This window comes from Dysidea avara, chromosome 1 (genome assembly GCF_963678975.1).
Source record: "Dysidea avara chromosome 1, odDysAvar1.4, whole genome shotgun sequence".
Taxonomy (NCBI): domain Eukaryota; kingdom Metazoa; phylum Porifera; class Demospongiae; order Dictyoceratida; family Dysideidae; genus Dysidea; species Dysidea avara.
The window spans coordinates 32,742,916-32,759,497 of NC_089272.1; the positions used below are offsets into that span (position 1 = coordinate 32,742,916).

The following is a 16,582-nucleotide window of genomic DNA, read 5'->3' on the forward strand; positions in this document are numbered from 1 at the left end:
ACGCGGTTTAGCCAGTAGGCGTGACAACATATTGGTGTTATTTTTCATGAATAATCACTCATAACTCTTTGCCTGTTTATCATATTCCAGCCAAAGTTGGTACCGAGATGTGTCTTTATACCCCCCTTCTGTGTGCCAAAGTTCAAGGCAATCGGATATAGCATTCACGTTTTATAACAGTTTTTGTAAGTGTAAGAAAAGAGGAAGAAAAATAAGAAGAAAAAAAATAAACTAAGTCAATTTTTGATGCCGCATATCTCGGGAACACTTGAAGCGATTTTACTCAAATTTGGAATGTGAAGCGCTAAAGTTGGAGGGCGTGTCCACAGCAAAAATCGTCTTGTTTCATCAAGGCAGCACAGTGCTACGGAGGTGCAAAAATTTTATTTTCGCTCTTCCTGTCAACATACTCAAGGGCGTTGCGCGCCGGCTTCTTGGGCCGCACGACACACTACCGTGTGTCTTGATAAGCAGATCTGAGACAACCATTGACCCTACTATATAGTAACTGGGCAGATATATAATAGAGTTATGTATACTCTGATATTATTGTTGAGTGTTGTAGTTTGCCAATGGTCAAAGCTAAATTAACCATTTTAGATAGCTTTTTGTGATGTTGAAGGTGTCAGGCAAACTCCAGTTAGGGGCAGGCAATAAAATTTTCAAAACAGGAGAGGAACATGCTTAGGCCCACAAGGTAAAGGCTTAATCTACTTACCCCAGTAGATGCACCATATTATATATAATGCACATATCAATGTATTGCCCTACTAACCCCCCCCCCCCTCCCCTTCGGGCATATATAGGGCTATAGTGGGCACAACCGAATGTTAAATGCCCCATGGTAGGACAAACCTATTGTGTCAAATCCCCACCATTGGCTCCAGTTGCAACGTGGGGGATTTGACATAGCGTAGAAAAAATACTTGGGTGCTTAATGAATGATTGTCAAATGCCCCATAGTGAAGCAGCAGTTTCATGTCAATTCAACTTGTAAAGCCCCCACTTACAGGCTTTACACCCAAGGGGGTGGTGGGATAACACATTGGTAGGTGCATAATGAGTTTGCATCATAAACCTTGTGTTAAAATAATTTAGTCTGTCTTGCTTTTTTCATGCTTATAGCAGCTAATGTGCTTATTCTCAAACAATCAGGACTGGAAAAACTACAAATTGTCTTCTACTTTTATCTATCAACTATCCAATCACTGCTAGTATATTAAAATTTCCTTTGCTGTTGTGTAACTTGTTTACCATTATGCTATAACCATTAGTCCCTCCTAGTTTATGTCTCCTAGCAACAAAAATTGTTATGTTAACAATGTAGGTGAGAACCACAAAACAAAATAAGTAATATATTCCAAAATTGGTCAACAACTGCTGCAGTATGCTGAATACATCTTGGGAATGGCTATGTGGGATGCTCACTTTAACAATAGTGGAATTAAGAGTTTGTTGACATGTTAATCTGACTATATGATTACATGTTTTTAGTTAGCTGTGCCTTACCATACTGTATCTATTTCTGTATATGCAGGGTGGATACTGATGTTGTGACTGTTGGTGGGTGAGTTTATGGACAAATCACGCAAATGGTGAAGAAAGTTTAACATGTGGTACCAAGACCCCACTGCTATATTATGAACTCTTGGTGGTACTTCATAGCCAAACACTAGTGTATCTGGCTTCTTGTGCTATTGTAGTCATATTTTTAATTTTATGGGATTATCATAATGTAAATGTTTACTATTACAGTATATTCATGCTATCATGAAAGAGTTTCTATAATTGTGGGTTAAATGCTGAAAGGTGATGTGCTGATGCTGGCCATTAAGTGAACACTGAAGTTTCACAGGCACTCAAGGGCTGGGACGGGATTAAAGACGTGCACGGGTAATGTAGCAGTAAGTTACTTCAACTATATCATTACAGCAGGTATGAAATAGCTGGCTATAGCTATGTACGGCCCTGCATGGGCCGGGGTCACACTACGTGGTGAATTTAAAACAATTCAGTGACTGTCACAATTAAACCAAGAGTTGACAGCACAATGTCTATCAAATCAGCCAGCTCGCTATGGCTAATGACCTTGCCCACTTCCACACTGTTTGGGTTTGGGAATTGAGGTGGGCGCCTCACACCTCAACGTCATGGCAGCAAGTTTGAATCTTCAAAGAGCACAAAAGCGATCTCGTAAACTAACAAATAACCTTTAGCGAAACTAAATATACAGATACATTGTGTAAAAAGCCCCTGATAGCCGCAGCTTTTTTACAATACAACTTCATGGTTGAAAGAAAATTGCTCCAATGGGATGCGATGACGAAGAAAATGAAAAAAAGAACGATGCACATTTGAATAAATAATTTACTTAATACATTGTAAATGGGTGGGCGATGGAACAAACTACTCCAACAATTCACCTGACTTTTTGTGTGGTAGTTACTCATTATACAAAGGTTACATGCCCCTGGTTTCGAGGCAGAATCTTTTAGTAAGGCTGAGATTTCGCCAAGCGGATTTTAAAAGATTGCATAATCAATCCCTCATGTAAATGACTCACAGTAGTGGTCACATGTTTATTATTATTGTGGGCGCGCGCTTTGTGCTTCTTGTACCGTGAGTCTTGATACATACATATGTATACTGTACAGTACCTCTCAGCTGCACTATAAAATGGTTACATAGTGACCCACCCTTAACAATCGGAACACAAGCCATACCCATAAATTATTTAGATCATGGTGATCCTAGCTGCAGTTGTTTACTATAAACAAGATATCGCAACCACACATCCCTTAATTTATAGCTTACAGATCACTCAAGATTGGCAGGATGTTTCTAATAATCACACATGTATGTCATACATAGTTATGCTATAACAAAAAAGTTAACCCATTAACAACCACTGCTTTAACATGACAGCATGGTATCATAACTCAACCACAGTGTCTCGATTTAACTTGTTTCATGTGTTTCATAGCAAGATGCACTAGTACTGGAACAGACGCACCCATAGAAGTCCCACTTCCTAGACTAGTGCATATGTAACAGTGCTAGGATTGGGCAATATTTCAATAAATTGTCAATATCGCCTGATCAAGTGTGCACAGTTCAATTATTGCATATATTGTATAGGCAGCACAGAGAGGATGTACTTAATACATTTTGCAACAACCTGCTCCTATTAGTAATGGAGCTATATTTTATCTAATTAGTGTCAATTCTGGGCCTCATATTTGATGCAGTTTGTACATACTATTGCTGACCATGTTACTTGGTTAACTTTTAGCAAGGAAGTTACGTATAATAGTAAACAGATTCTCAGTGAAAACAAGCATTTATATTGACATTGTATACTTTTCAAACTATGTGGTTGTGCTTTAATTTTCATATGCAATATTGCAATAATCACATTAACAACTGATGCAATAATCGTATGTCACAAATTAAATATCACCCAACCCTATCCTAAATAGTGTGAAACGTTCCCATTTCATAATAGGCAAGTTAAATTGTTCTTCAAGTAGAAAGTACTATTTGATAATAAAGAAAGCATTATACGTACGTCGACAGACAGAGATAGAGTCAAAATGTGGCATGGTGGACAGGACTACGTACATATAGTCTATGAATGTGCAAAAGCAACAATGAGACAAATAAAAAGAAAGCAGCTGTGGAATGGATTGCACTGTAAGTTAACAATGCATATAATGTAGAATAGCTCTTTGGAGTGCATCCAGAGAATGCTTTGATATTTGCAAAGTATACAGGGTTTTTATTCTGGTAAGAGACTGCACACAAGTGTCTTACACCTAGCTACAAATTGACAAACAAATCACATACTTTGTGGGTTACTAACAAAATTCCAGATACAGGGGTCATTTGTCTACATTACTAAGACATCTGTTAGCTGTGATTCTATTGTTTGTTCAGGCTGATTTTTTACCAAAGTTTAGATTTTGCTGTTTGATAACTTTGTTGAGGTTAAACAAAAACAACACAGTTGACCTACTTAGTTTATAGCAAATATTTAAATTTATGGTTTCTAAGTACAGGTAGTTCTGTGTATTGGATGGTTAGTACAGTATAACGCAGTGAAAACAGTAGTCCTTGAAAGTTTGGCTGTCAGTGGGTTATATAACTATTAATGTACTAGTACAACTACAAATTACCAATTAAAAAATGAAATTGGGTTCCAGCGGTAAATGTAGTGAAACAAAAGTGACCGTATCCACAAAACCCCTATGTATTATGCATTTTAACAAATATTTATTAGCCAAGTGTATGCTCTGTTGAAGTTTTAGTCTTATATACTAGGAACTTTTGGAGTTACACTGTAGCAACGATTGATTTGTATGGCAAGTACAGTCTATAGGAAACATAATGTACAGGTGTTTACCAAAGCAGTACACTGTAACTTATGAAACAGCAATATATGGAGTTGCAACTTGTGCCATTATATTTACCATGCATAGGGGAATGCAATGCTGGATAAGGTTTTCCATGTATTACCTTTCATCACCACAGACAAAGACAAAATCAAATAAGAAAGATTGATTGTGCTGTCAAGTTACTATATACAGTAAGTATGTAAAGGGTTTGCATATTTCTATACTGACAGGTTGCTCACATGGTCTCACTTTTTAGCATTAAGGTAAAATGCTAGATATCGTTTTAATCCTCATTCCTCACAAGTAACATGACATCAATTGTGTACTGTTACAGTGCTTTGTCTAATACACACATATTTTACCCAGTTTTCTGAACTATGGCTTCAACGATTAAATTTTTAAATAGTACACATGCTCTAGAGTAAAGTATCAATTATCGGACAATATGATGTTCGGACAGCTGCCATTCACTTCCTGGGAATCCTGCAGCTTTGGTTATTGTACCAAAAGGTAGGCTACAATAAGCAGTAATTATCCTCCAATAATCAGCTTTGCATGATTAAAAGTTTAAGAGTTACAGCCAATAGTATGCTTAGTCCGATAAAATCTATGCTCGGATAAAACTATCAGTTGTCGGACTTTGATTTTTACTACCAGTAAACAACGTCCAATTTATTTTAAATTTGTATGCAATATACCTGTACTCATTAGCTATTAATGGCCAAAAAATGGTTTCGTTATCTTTAGTTTAGAGGGAGTACGAGCCTCCCAATTTTTAGTGGTATTGTCGGACGCCCTCCGCTTTAATTTAGCCATGCCCACCAACAGAGTTCATGCTTTTTGCAATAAATGCACCAGTGCTAAACCACAGAAGAAGGTAAATAAATATCTTTCAAGAGTAGAGGTGTGTTTTAAAGTTGATATTCAGGATATTTCTATTGGAACGCAGTATTTTTGGCTCCTAACTGAAGGAGATACACGCTAGGTGGAAAAATGAAATTACGAGGCACAACTTTTTGACCAACCACATTTGTTAGTCTTGGTGCCTCAATCGCGAATACCACCTAGAAATGAAAAGATGTTCCATTTTCTACCTTCTATGGATGCACAAAGCAACATTTTCGTCCTTTTTGTTTCACCCATATAAGGTAGAGAAAGAAAAGCCTTTCAATTTCCGTGACAGTATTTGTGATAGGACACCAAGACTAGCATTTGTAGGTGGTAAGAAGGTGGTTTTGCATAACTTCATTTTTCCACCTTGCGCACATCTCCTTCATTTAGGAGTCAAAAATACTGCGTTCCAATGGAAATATTCTGAATATAAACTTTAAAGCACACCTCTACTCTTGAGAGATATTTAATTACCTTCTTCTGTGGTTTAGCACTGGTGCATTTGTTGCAAAAGCATACAAACTCTGTTGGTGGGCATGGCTAAATTAAAGCGGAGGGCGTCCGACAATACCACTAAAAATTGGGAGGCTCGTACTCCCTCTATGCTAAAGATAACGAAACCATTTTTTGGCCATTAATAGCTAATAAGTACAGGTATATTGCATACAAATTTGAAATAAATTGGACATTGTTTACTGGTAGTAAAAATCAAAGTCCGACAACTGATAGTTTTATCCGAGCATAGATTTTATCGGACTAAGCATACTATTAGCTGTAATACTTAAGCTTTTAATCACATAAAGCTGATTGTTGGAGGATAATTATTGCTTATTGTAGCCTACCTTTTGGTACAATAACCTAAGCTGCAGGATTTCCAGGAAGTGGGTGGCAGCTGTCCGAACATCATATTGTACGATAATTGATACTTTACTCTATACCCATTGCGATAAACGCTTTACACTGTAAAATTAAACTTGTGCGATCATGTTGGGTTTTCACGACATAGTTATGTAGGAATATCCCTACTTTGGTATTGTACACATGATGATATCATGCAAATGTAGAAATTTTCCCACACACTGTAGCTACAGTATGTTGTAATAGCTACCATCACTTGTTTCACTATTTTTTAACATGCATGCACATATAATTACTATCCCTAACATACGGAGCTGTTCTGAGCCACCTTAAAAATGAAGTAGAGTCTGGTGATAACAAGTTGATGTGCTACTTCTAAAAGCCAGGCACCATGCAGCTAGCTATATAATGTATAAAGTAATGTTACATGCTATAATAATGCACACAATAATAATAAAAATAACTGCTATTTTATAATTAGTAAATTATTTGTAGTTCTTAAATTATGTTGCTATGCACTGCTAAGAAGATGCCATTTGAACAAACCACTTTAAACAACATGTTACACACAGAAGTATCTTTCAGCTGTTTTATAATTTGTCTATTGTGCTTTACCCCATAAATTCTCTCAACAAAGCCACAAGGCTGTCCTACATTTTTATTCGCATCAGTATGGGACATACCCCTTTTCAACTGGAATGGATAGGCTGTTCCTGGTAGTCAACACAAGGCCTGCATCATTGTTTTCAAGCATTAAAAACCTGTAAAACCCAAAGGAAAGGTAATTTACGAAGTCTGAGCAGAGTCACAAGACCGTCAAAAAGAAACCACCTCAGAGCAACGTTTACCAGTACAGAATAGTTTAATACAGAATTTATTTAGCTTTTAGTTCAGGCTGCTTTTGCAATTTAACAGTTTTACTCATGTGTGTGCGTACAGACAAACATAGGTAGATATGTATGTAGGCAGATAGGTACACACACGCACGCACGCACGCACGCGCGCACACACACACACACACGCACACACACACACACACACACACACACACATACACAAAGCTAACCCACACACTTTTTAGGGAAAAACTATTTCAGTAAACCAGGCTCATGCCTATAGCCGGCCTTCAGCCTGCTATGGGCTCATGTCTGGTTCAGTTGTAGTAGTTGTACCTTCAATTAGAATAATGAACATGTGAAACATTGTGTCAGAAGTGATTTTAAGACTACAGAGTCGAGATGGCGAACAGTCATCTTCCTCTCCCTGACGCTATGGTCTGTGCCGGAAACGTTGCAATGAATTGGAAAGTGTTCAAAGAAGCTTACACTGATTTTGCTACTACCATGCAACTAACTGACAAATACAATATGATACAAGCAGCTACATTGAAGACAGTGATTGCCAGCAAATCCTTTCATGCCTAGAACTTACTGAAGAAGACAAGAAAAAACCAACAAAGATTCTCGATAAGTTGGAGGAATATTTTACGCCTACTCAGAACATTTTATACAAACGATACTTGTTTCACTTGGCTCAGCAGCAGCAAAGCGAGACTGTGGACCAATACATAATCCATCTACGACACTTGGCAGAATCTTACAAATTCGGAAACTTGAATGATGAGATGCTACATGATCACCTTGTGCTAGGCTGCCGTGACCAAGGTGCAAACGCTTGCCTATTTACAGAAAACGAGTGTACCCTTAAAAGCATTAGAAGCCCTGCAAATCAGTGAAGCAGCACAGGAGCAACTAAAAGACATTGGCAGTGAAGCAAGCAACCCAATTCTCATTAACACAGTGAATCTGAAGAAGAGTGTCAAGTACAAGAAACCTAAGGCTCACCACCCATCCTGCAAGTACTGTGGAGGAAAACGTGCACTAGACAGAACACACTGTCCAACTTATGACAAGACTTACTATCTGCTTGCAAGGAAAAGGAGGAATCAAGCCTATATCCATAGTACAGGAGTTGCTATCTGAAGCATCAGAGAGTGAGGATGAGCTATTCACTATTGAACAAGTGGGAACTGTCAAATATGATCAGAAAGGGAAATTCTTTGTCAGGGCTGGAGGAAGCGGTCCAGCCAGTCAGGCCATAGCCTGACCACTTTTTCAGCATTAATTTTAAAAATATATATCCAAGTCGCTGATAGGCACTGGCCAATTATGCTGGCGTGTTTTTGGGAATGATAGATGCCTAAAGCATCATGCAAGCATTGTGATATAATGATTTACAACATACTGTTAAATCCTTCCCTGTGACAACTGGTCACGGAGAAGATCGAAACACTCTAATAGAACAGTCACCCTCATAGAGCACTCAGATGCTTACTGCGATTTATTGGTCAAATGCTTTATGAAGCTAGCAAACATGAAATATAAATAGTTTTGCATGGATGCATACATAATTGAATGAATCTTTGAGCACTTCAGCATAGCATGATAAGGCAAGCATATAGTTTAGTGCCTAGTTAGCTATTCACTGAGTTGTGACTTCATCACATTAAATTAGTTATAAGTTATATAGCTATCAGTTTCAAATGTTAGACTCCTACTGCATGCATATAGCTATAACAACTGGGAACAATATATGTGTTACAACTGCATTATTATGTAAGAAATTGACATGAACATATGATGTACCTACATGTATGCAGTGAGTTTAACACAAGTGTTAGTTGCTAGGGAATTTACAGCTGAAAATATAATAGTTTCAAAATTTAATCTCAAAGCATGCAATTTTGAAAATTTTCCTGGGGCAACATGCCCCCAGGCCCCCAAGCATTCACACAAGTGCTCAGCATTTCATAGTGCCTACCCCATGGCCTGACCACTTTAGAATTGCTTCCTCCGGCCCTGTTTGTGCCACTGTGTTTTATACAATAATAAATACTTTAGGTTTAAGGAAGAAAATCCATCCCTCCTGGAGGAGACTGAGTGTGGCCCCGACTAGACATTGGGTGACCTGTAGTTCGAATCCTGGGGTTGGAGGGATTTTTTTCCTTACTTTGGCCCCTTTTCTGTTACACCTTTTCAGCTATAAGCCACTAAGTCTAAGTCCTTGCAATTAGGTTAGGTAATCCTAAGGCTGCAGCGCATGTTGCTGTCAGACCTTCAGTGCTGGTCACTGTAAAGTGCTAATAATAATAATAATAATAATAATAATAATACATGAGCTGGGACCAACCTGTAATGTGATGAGTATGACAGGTGAGTGTGCAATTCTTCATACCACAAACCCACCTCTGCAACCAGAAATCTCACAACTGAAATGTTATGACAATTCACTGATTAACACTTTAGGACAGTGTACACTACAATGCAGTTACAATGCCAAAACACACCAGCTGACCTTTTAAGTCATAGATGGAAAGCAGAAGCCACTTTTATCAGGTAGCAGATGTATGGAATTAGGAGATAAAGTTTTTCAATTACTTCAGGAAAACAGGTTGTACAAAGAAGTTGAAGAAACTGAACCAGCCAAGTATGTCAGACTCAGTGAGAATGGACTAGATAACCTTAGAGAAGCTACCCTTAAGGATGACACACTCAAGGAGCTAATCAAAGCCATCCATAATGGATGGCCAGAACTCAAGCAGGATCTACAACCCTCCATCAGAACGTACTGGCCTTACAGAGACGATTTGGTAGCAGACAATAATATTATATTTAAAGGAACAAAAATAGTAGTCCTAAACGTATGCGCCCTCTCATGCTGAAAAGGATACACTTGAGTCATCAAGGGACAGAAGCATGTGTAAGACAAGCAAGGGATGTCATATTCTGGCACAGCATGGCAAGTTAAATCTGGCACCTAGAAAGCCAATGCCCCACAAGTAATGATTATGCATCCAAACAACAGAAAGAGCCACTGATATCACCAGAAATACCAACTACACCATGGGCTATTGTAGCACAAGACCTCTTTACATTAGCATGCAGGAAAGTCATACCTCATAACCATTGACTATTACAGTGGTTTTTGGAAATTAGATCAAATAACTGACACATCAAGTGATACTATTGTTAAACACACCAAGGCTCACTTCGCTAGGTATGGCGTACCTGTAACTAATATCACTGACAATGGGCCAAAATTCAGAGCTCAACAATATGACAATTTTGTTAAACAGTGGGGAATAAAGCACGTGACTAGCTCTCCGTATCACAGTCAAAGCAATAGCAAGGCAGAATCAGCAGTGAAAATTACAACAACAAAAAACATGCTGAGAAAGATGACCCAAGATGATGTAGACATAAGCGCCAACAGAAGGAGGCCAATACAGCCCAGTGCAAAAGTTGCAGTCATGAAGAACACGGACACAGTTAACAACCTCCAGCAAATTGCTGAAACCAGAACTAGCAGAAGGAATAGTAAAGGAAATTCAATGTTGAAAGACAAAAACAAAACAGCAATATGACAAAACAGCTAAAGAACTACAAGTCCAGCACCCTCAACACATAGTCACTCAATCTGGCACAATCTTTAAGCCAACTAATCGGTTAAATTAATGATTATGACAAAAGCTAATTTCCAGAATGTTTTTTATAAGTAGCTAAGTATTTACTGCTTGATTGTAATGGAATTTTGTAGTTTTTTTTATGTATAGGGATGAGGATGTAGAACATTATGTGCTGTTGTTGTTGGTGTTGTTGTTGTTGTTGTTGTTGTTGTTGTTGTTGTTGTTGTTGTAAAGGAGGGAGATGTTAGGGATGGTAATTGTATGTACATGCATGTCAGTCATTGTTGTACCTCCCTTCAGTTAGAATAATGAACATGTGAAACACCGTATGGTTTCACCATGAAATATACAGGGCCCAAAACAAACAAGCTATCACCATGAAGCACCTTGTACTAACAGAATTCTATGAAGCATTTTGTTCTGTACCCTTTATAACAAATAGAAACTCTCTGGGATGTGTGTAGCACAAGTTACAAATTTAGCCCTTTAAAGTGAACTCTTCCTTTGCGCTTGGTGCTATCAGGCTGGGTTTGCTATAAGACACAACTTATCTGATTATCTACCATTGTGCAGAGCTACTTTTCTTATCAGGTCTTTAGTTCACATGTTAATTCTACCCATGTCACACTAAGATTTGAAACAGGTTTTTTAACATAATTCACTACTACCAGGTGGTTCAAGCAAGTATTAAAAATCGGCTTCTGCACATTTGCAGCTTATTTACTACTGCTTGCTCATCCAAAATTTGACATTCACATCTTGAAAAACCAGCAACTAGTTAATTTTTGTATTGAAGCTTGTAATAAGAACACATGATGATCTGTGCTTACATAACATACAGTGTAATTATATTCATTTGCAAATCACAGGAACTGGTGGTCAACTACAGTAATGATAATATTTAAGCCTCGCTGCTAATATGATTGATTGCATAACACCTTAGGAAAATTGTTCCAAGCCACTTTAAATTAAATTAATAATTAAACAAGTACACAACTTTTCGACATAGTACATCGATAAAAAATACTGAAACAAGCTGGAGTAGTGCACAATATTAAATCACAGTAAAACAATAAGAAGTCCCTAGTGTACTCAAGATACCATAATAACACTTCTTATAGTTTACTGTGATTTAATATTGTCAGCTATGTTCAACTCATCACACAGCATTATGAATCAAGAACTGTTCGAAAAGTACTTCTACAATCAAAGTAACCACTATGAAAAATATGGACAAATTTTATTAAGAAGGAAAGCAATTCATCACATGCTATCACTAAATTGACACCTATGGAACACAAAGGAGGACACTTGTAAGTCCATGAAGAATATATTGTATGTACTGCAGTATGCTAAAAGGAACATGTCCAGCTGAAGCAATGACAACAGTAAAAAAAATCAAGCCAGTAGCCTTAGCTGTTATCGAGTTACGCTTGTCTGAAGGCATCAGTCAGTCAGATACTCAGTCACTAGAAAATTCCATTTAATTTTTTTTTAATTCTGGAGCAAGTTCATGAAAGTGTTTAGGGTTGATCTGAAAGCTTGTTTTGGCTTAGTTTTACCTAACCAATACTGTTTCATCATCATCAGGGAAAAGTGAGGCTGGTTTTTTAGGTGATGTTTTACATGGGCCACTCCTATGCCTTTGTGGTCACCACTATCATACTGTATGATAGTTTCCTTAGCAAAAAAAATGTCAGAAGATAGAGTTAGTTGTGGTACTTCTTCATAATGAACTTCTAGGGTGACAACTTGTAGGTTACATTTGTACAGGACAAAAGATAAAAAAACACATACACACATTTCATCAAGTACTACTGTACATGCCTTGGTATATTATACAAACATAATATGTAACTCATTTCTCCTAAACATCACATGTGCATGAGATAATGATAGAACCTTAAATTCATACTGTACCTTGTGCAGTAATAAATGTACACCAGCTAAACAAGATGATCAATAAGATCTTCATGTAAACCATCATTCCTGCATGCAATATGTGAGCACCAATGAATACAAAATAAATAAGTAGATTACTCAGTGCCATGCATTTGACCCCATCCAAACTCAAAAGACAATTCACTGAATCATTCATTTTTGGTTAATTATTACTCAATTCTCTATAATTATAGGAAGGAATTACACAAGATTCATCCAAATTGTATGTCTCTTGTCATCCAATATCAGTATGTACATACATTTTTTAATACTTATAGAACTTTGCATGGGGGAGATCAAAGGAAAAGTGTACTTTAAATTTCATAAAGTACACTTAGCTTCATCAACCACAAAGAGTACTTTATTGCACCGCAAAGAGTGCTTTATTCGTTCAATAAAGCACTCTTTGCGGAGCAATAAAGCACTCTTTGTGGGCAATAAAACACAGTTGCCCACGTGCCTTAGTGCAGGCTAATAGCCTGCGGGGCTCACGCCAGTACAACTAATCACCCAAACCGGTGAAGGCTAATAGCCTCACCACGCTGAGTGATCAATCACGCCAGCCAATACGAGTTCTACCACTGGATTGCTTTTATAGACATACCTAAATGCTTCGATGATGGGTGGGAGAAGGTAATGTTGCTGTTACAATTGTTAATGTAAATGGACAAGTCCTGGAGATATCGCAGAAATATTTCACCATGTGACTCACAACAACATCGATTGTGGGTTGCGAGCAAAACCTGCCAAAATATGCGATGAATGTCTACCACGCCAAACTATGGTGAAATACTAGTGATGGGCGATGCCAGGATTTTCAGAACGATACGATATCGACACGATATTGACTAAAATTAATCGATATTGATACTTTTCGATATGATATTGTAACATTAATTAGCATGCATAATTGCTAGTTTTCTCACATAATTTGACAGTAGGTAACTATGGCTATACACAATGGGGATTTCCCGCCTACGTACACAAGAGTAATAGTGATTAGAAAATTGCTGAAGGTAATGGAACGCTACAATTAACTATTAAATAAGCTAAAATACATTAATTCAGATCACGTGATGTATCGTATCAAAATATCAAGTTCTGAAAAATATAGATACTTTTCGATATCACCAAAAAATCAAATGATACAATACCATATCGATATATCGCCCAACACTATGAAATATGCGTGAGTTACTTTGTTAGCCTAGTTTGTGTACATTCAGGCTGCTAATAATTCATGCAATGCGTGCTAATTACGAGTCCTCAAGTCAAGTGTATGGTGAAGCTACACGACTAGAAAGTTCCATAAATCATTTAAAACATAGCTTTGCTCGTGCTATGTGAAAAATAAAGTACTCGGCACTTGATCTCGATGCTAATACAGCACTCGGCTTCACCTCGTACTTCATTACCATCTCGGCTGCGCGCCTCGTACTTTATTCTTTATATAGCACTCGCAGCTATGCTTTAACATCAAGACACAAGGTAGTGTGTCGTGCGGCCCAAGAAGCCGGCGCGCAACACCCGTGAGTATATTGACAGGAAGAACGAAAACTCAACTTTCGCACGTTCGTAGCCCTGTGCTGCCTTGATAAAACAGGACGATTTTTGCTGTGGACACGCCCTCCAACTTTAGCACACCACATTCCAAATTTGAGCAAAATAGCTTCAAGTGTTCCCGAGATATGCGACTTCACAAATTGGCTTAGTTTCTTCATTTTTTTCTTCATATTTTTCTTCCTCTTTTTGCACACTTACAAAAACTGCTATAAAACGCGAACGCCATATCCGATTGCCTTAAAATTTGGCACACAGAAGGGGGGTATAACGCCGCATCTATGTACCAACTTTAGCTAGAATATGATAAACAGGCAAAGAGTTATGAGCAATTATTCATGAAAAATAACACCAATATGTTGTCATGCCTACACGGTAAACCGTGTATGGGAAGAAACTGAAAATCGGTGGGTGAATAGGTTAACTATTGAACCTCAAACCTTCGTGGTTTGAAAGAACTCGAGCTAAACCAGGAAGATACAACGAAAAAACCAACAGTGTGTAACAATTATGCAATCGAGATTAGCTAATAAAAAAGCAACTGCTTGCCACACCTACCAGATAAACCGTTTGAGGTATTGCTTTGAAAATTGCTGTATAGATGGAGTAATCATCTTAGAAAAGCTCTTCAATGGTGTAGAAGAATCACACCTAAAGCCACGGAGTTATAATACGAAATCCAGCTTGGTGTAGCAAGTGCGAGATCAAGATACTCTAATAGAGCAGTCATCCTAATAGAGCAGTCACCCTGAAAAGAATTCAAGAGATCAGCTAGAAACAAGTAACCTGTATAGAGATCAGCTACAAAAAAGTCACCCTATAGAGAGATCAGCTACAAACAATTCACCCTGTAGAGAGATCAGCTAGAAGAAGTTACCTTGTAGGGAGTTCATGCAACTATGGAAAGAGATAGTTCAGCTAGAAGAAATCATCTTGTAGAATTCAGCTACAAAGAAACCACCATGTAGAGAGTTCAGCTACAAACAAATCACCCTGTAGAGAGATCAGCTAGAAGAAGTCACCTTGTAGAGAGTTCAGCTACAAAGAAACCATTCTGTAAAGAGCTCAGCTGCAAACAAATCACCTGCACAGAATTCAGCTACAAGCAAATCACTCTGTAGAGAGATCAGCTAGAAGAAGTTACCTTGTAGATAGTTCAGCTACAAACAAATCGCCCTGTAGAGAGATCAGCTAGAAGAAGTTACCTTGTAGATCATTCAGCGACAAACAATTCATCCTGTAGAGAGAGCAGCTAGAAGAAGTCACCTTGTAGATTGTTCAGTTACAAAGAAACCACCATGGAGAGTTCTGTAATAAATTTATGTATTATATATATAATTTGTACATTTACTGATAAAATCAGAAATATTTAAAGTACATCTGCTTCATCTTTTCTTCTTCCTGTGGTAAAGAAAAAAAGATAGGTTAAAAAAGTCCCTAAGCCGGCCATAGGGTATACAAATACAAAAAGAAATGAAATCTAATCCAAAACAGCCAAGCTGTAAAAAAAGAGTGCGGCCCTCAAAAAGGCTATGGTGAAAAAAGATGTGAAATCCAAGGTGGTGGCCAAGAAATAGCTGTGATGGTAGGTTAATGGTAAAAATTTTAATAACGACAATTCAGGTGAATTTTGTGCCAAGACCAAGCGGCACAAAAATTCACCTGAATTGTCGTTATTAAAATTTTTAATAACAAAATTCGACTTTCCACCCCTGTGTTGTATGTCTGATGAAATCATGAAAAGAAATCATCTTTCAGTTTGTAGATATGAATCATTAAATTTGGGAAGTAGCTGGGAGTGGAAGGCCCCCTTTTGCAAATCCATTGACAGATGGATTTAATTATAACTATAAGTTTATTATCAAGGCACACAGCAGTGTGCTATAAGTTTATTATTAAGACACACAGCAGTGTATTGTGTGGCTATTTAAGCTGACATGGCACACTGTGGGATGAAGACACATGGTAGTGTGTCGTGTCGCCCAAAAAGCCAGTGTACAATACCATGAGTATATTGACAGGAAGAAAGAAAATGCGTTTTTACACTTATGTAGGTCTGTGATCCCTTATCCGATTGTAACCAAATTTGCTACAGAAGTGCTGGCCAGTTAGGGGAGCCTACATACTACATTTGAAGAAAATTGCTCCAGCCATTTCCAAGATACGAATGGCCAAACTTTGTTTTAATTTCTTCATTTTTTCTTCTACTTTTCACACACTTTGCAAAATCTGCCATAAAACACCAATGCGTGCTGCAATCAGGATGTAATTTGGCACACTTGAAGGGCCCATTACTGCGGATCTCAGTATCAAGTTTGGTAGGAATCCGATGAACATTCACAGAGTTGTGACTGATTATTCATGTAAAATAAGGTCAAACTTCTGTCACGCCCACAGGGTAAACCCCTTGAAGGAATGAGCTGAACATTGCTATGTATTGTAGATGAAGTAACCATCATAGGAGTGCCTTTTT

General features: G+C 37.8%; 1 protein-coding gene across 3 annotated transcripts in view; it reads right to left on the bottom strand.

Moving 5' to 3' along the window:
• Positions 1-12,593, bottom strand: part of LOC136262116 (uncharacterized) — a 65,282-nt gene extending 52,689 nt beyond the window's left edge. For all 3 annotated transcript variants that reach the window (XM_066056276.1, XM_066056267.1, XM_066056284.1), the window contains exon 1: positions 12,529-12,593. In XM_066056276.1, the coding sequence (XP_065912348.1) occupies positions 12,529-12,592 (64 nt within the window). In that variant the 5' untranslated portion in view covers position 12,593. The remainder of the gene's footprint in view (positions 1-12,528) is intronic.
• Between the last annotated feature and the right edge of the window lie 3,989 nt (positions 12,594-16,582).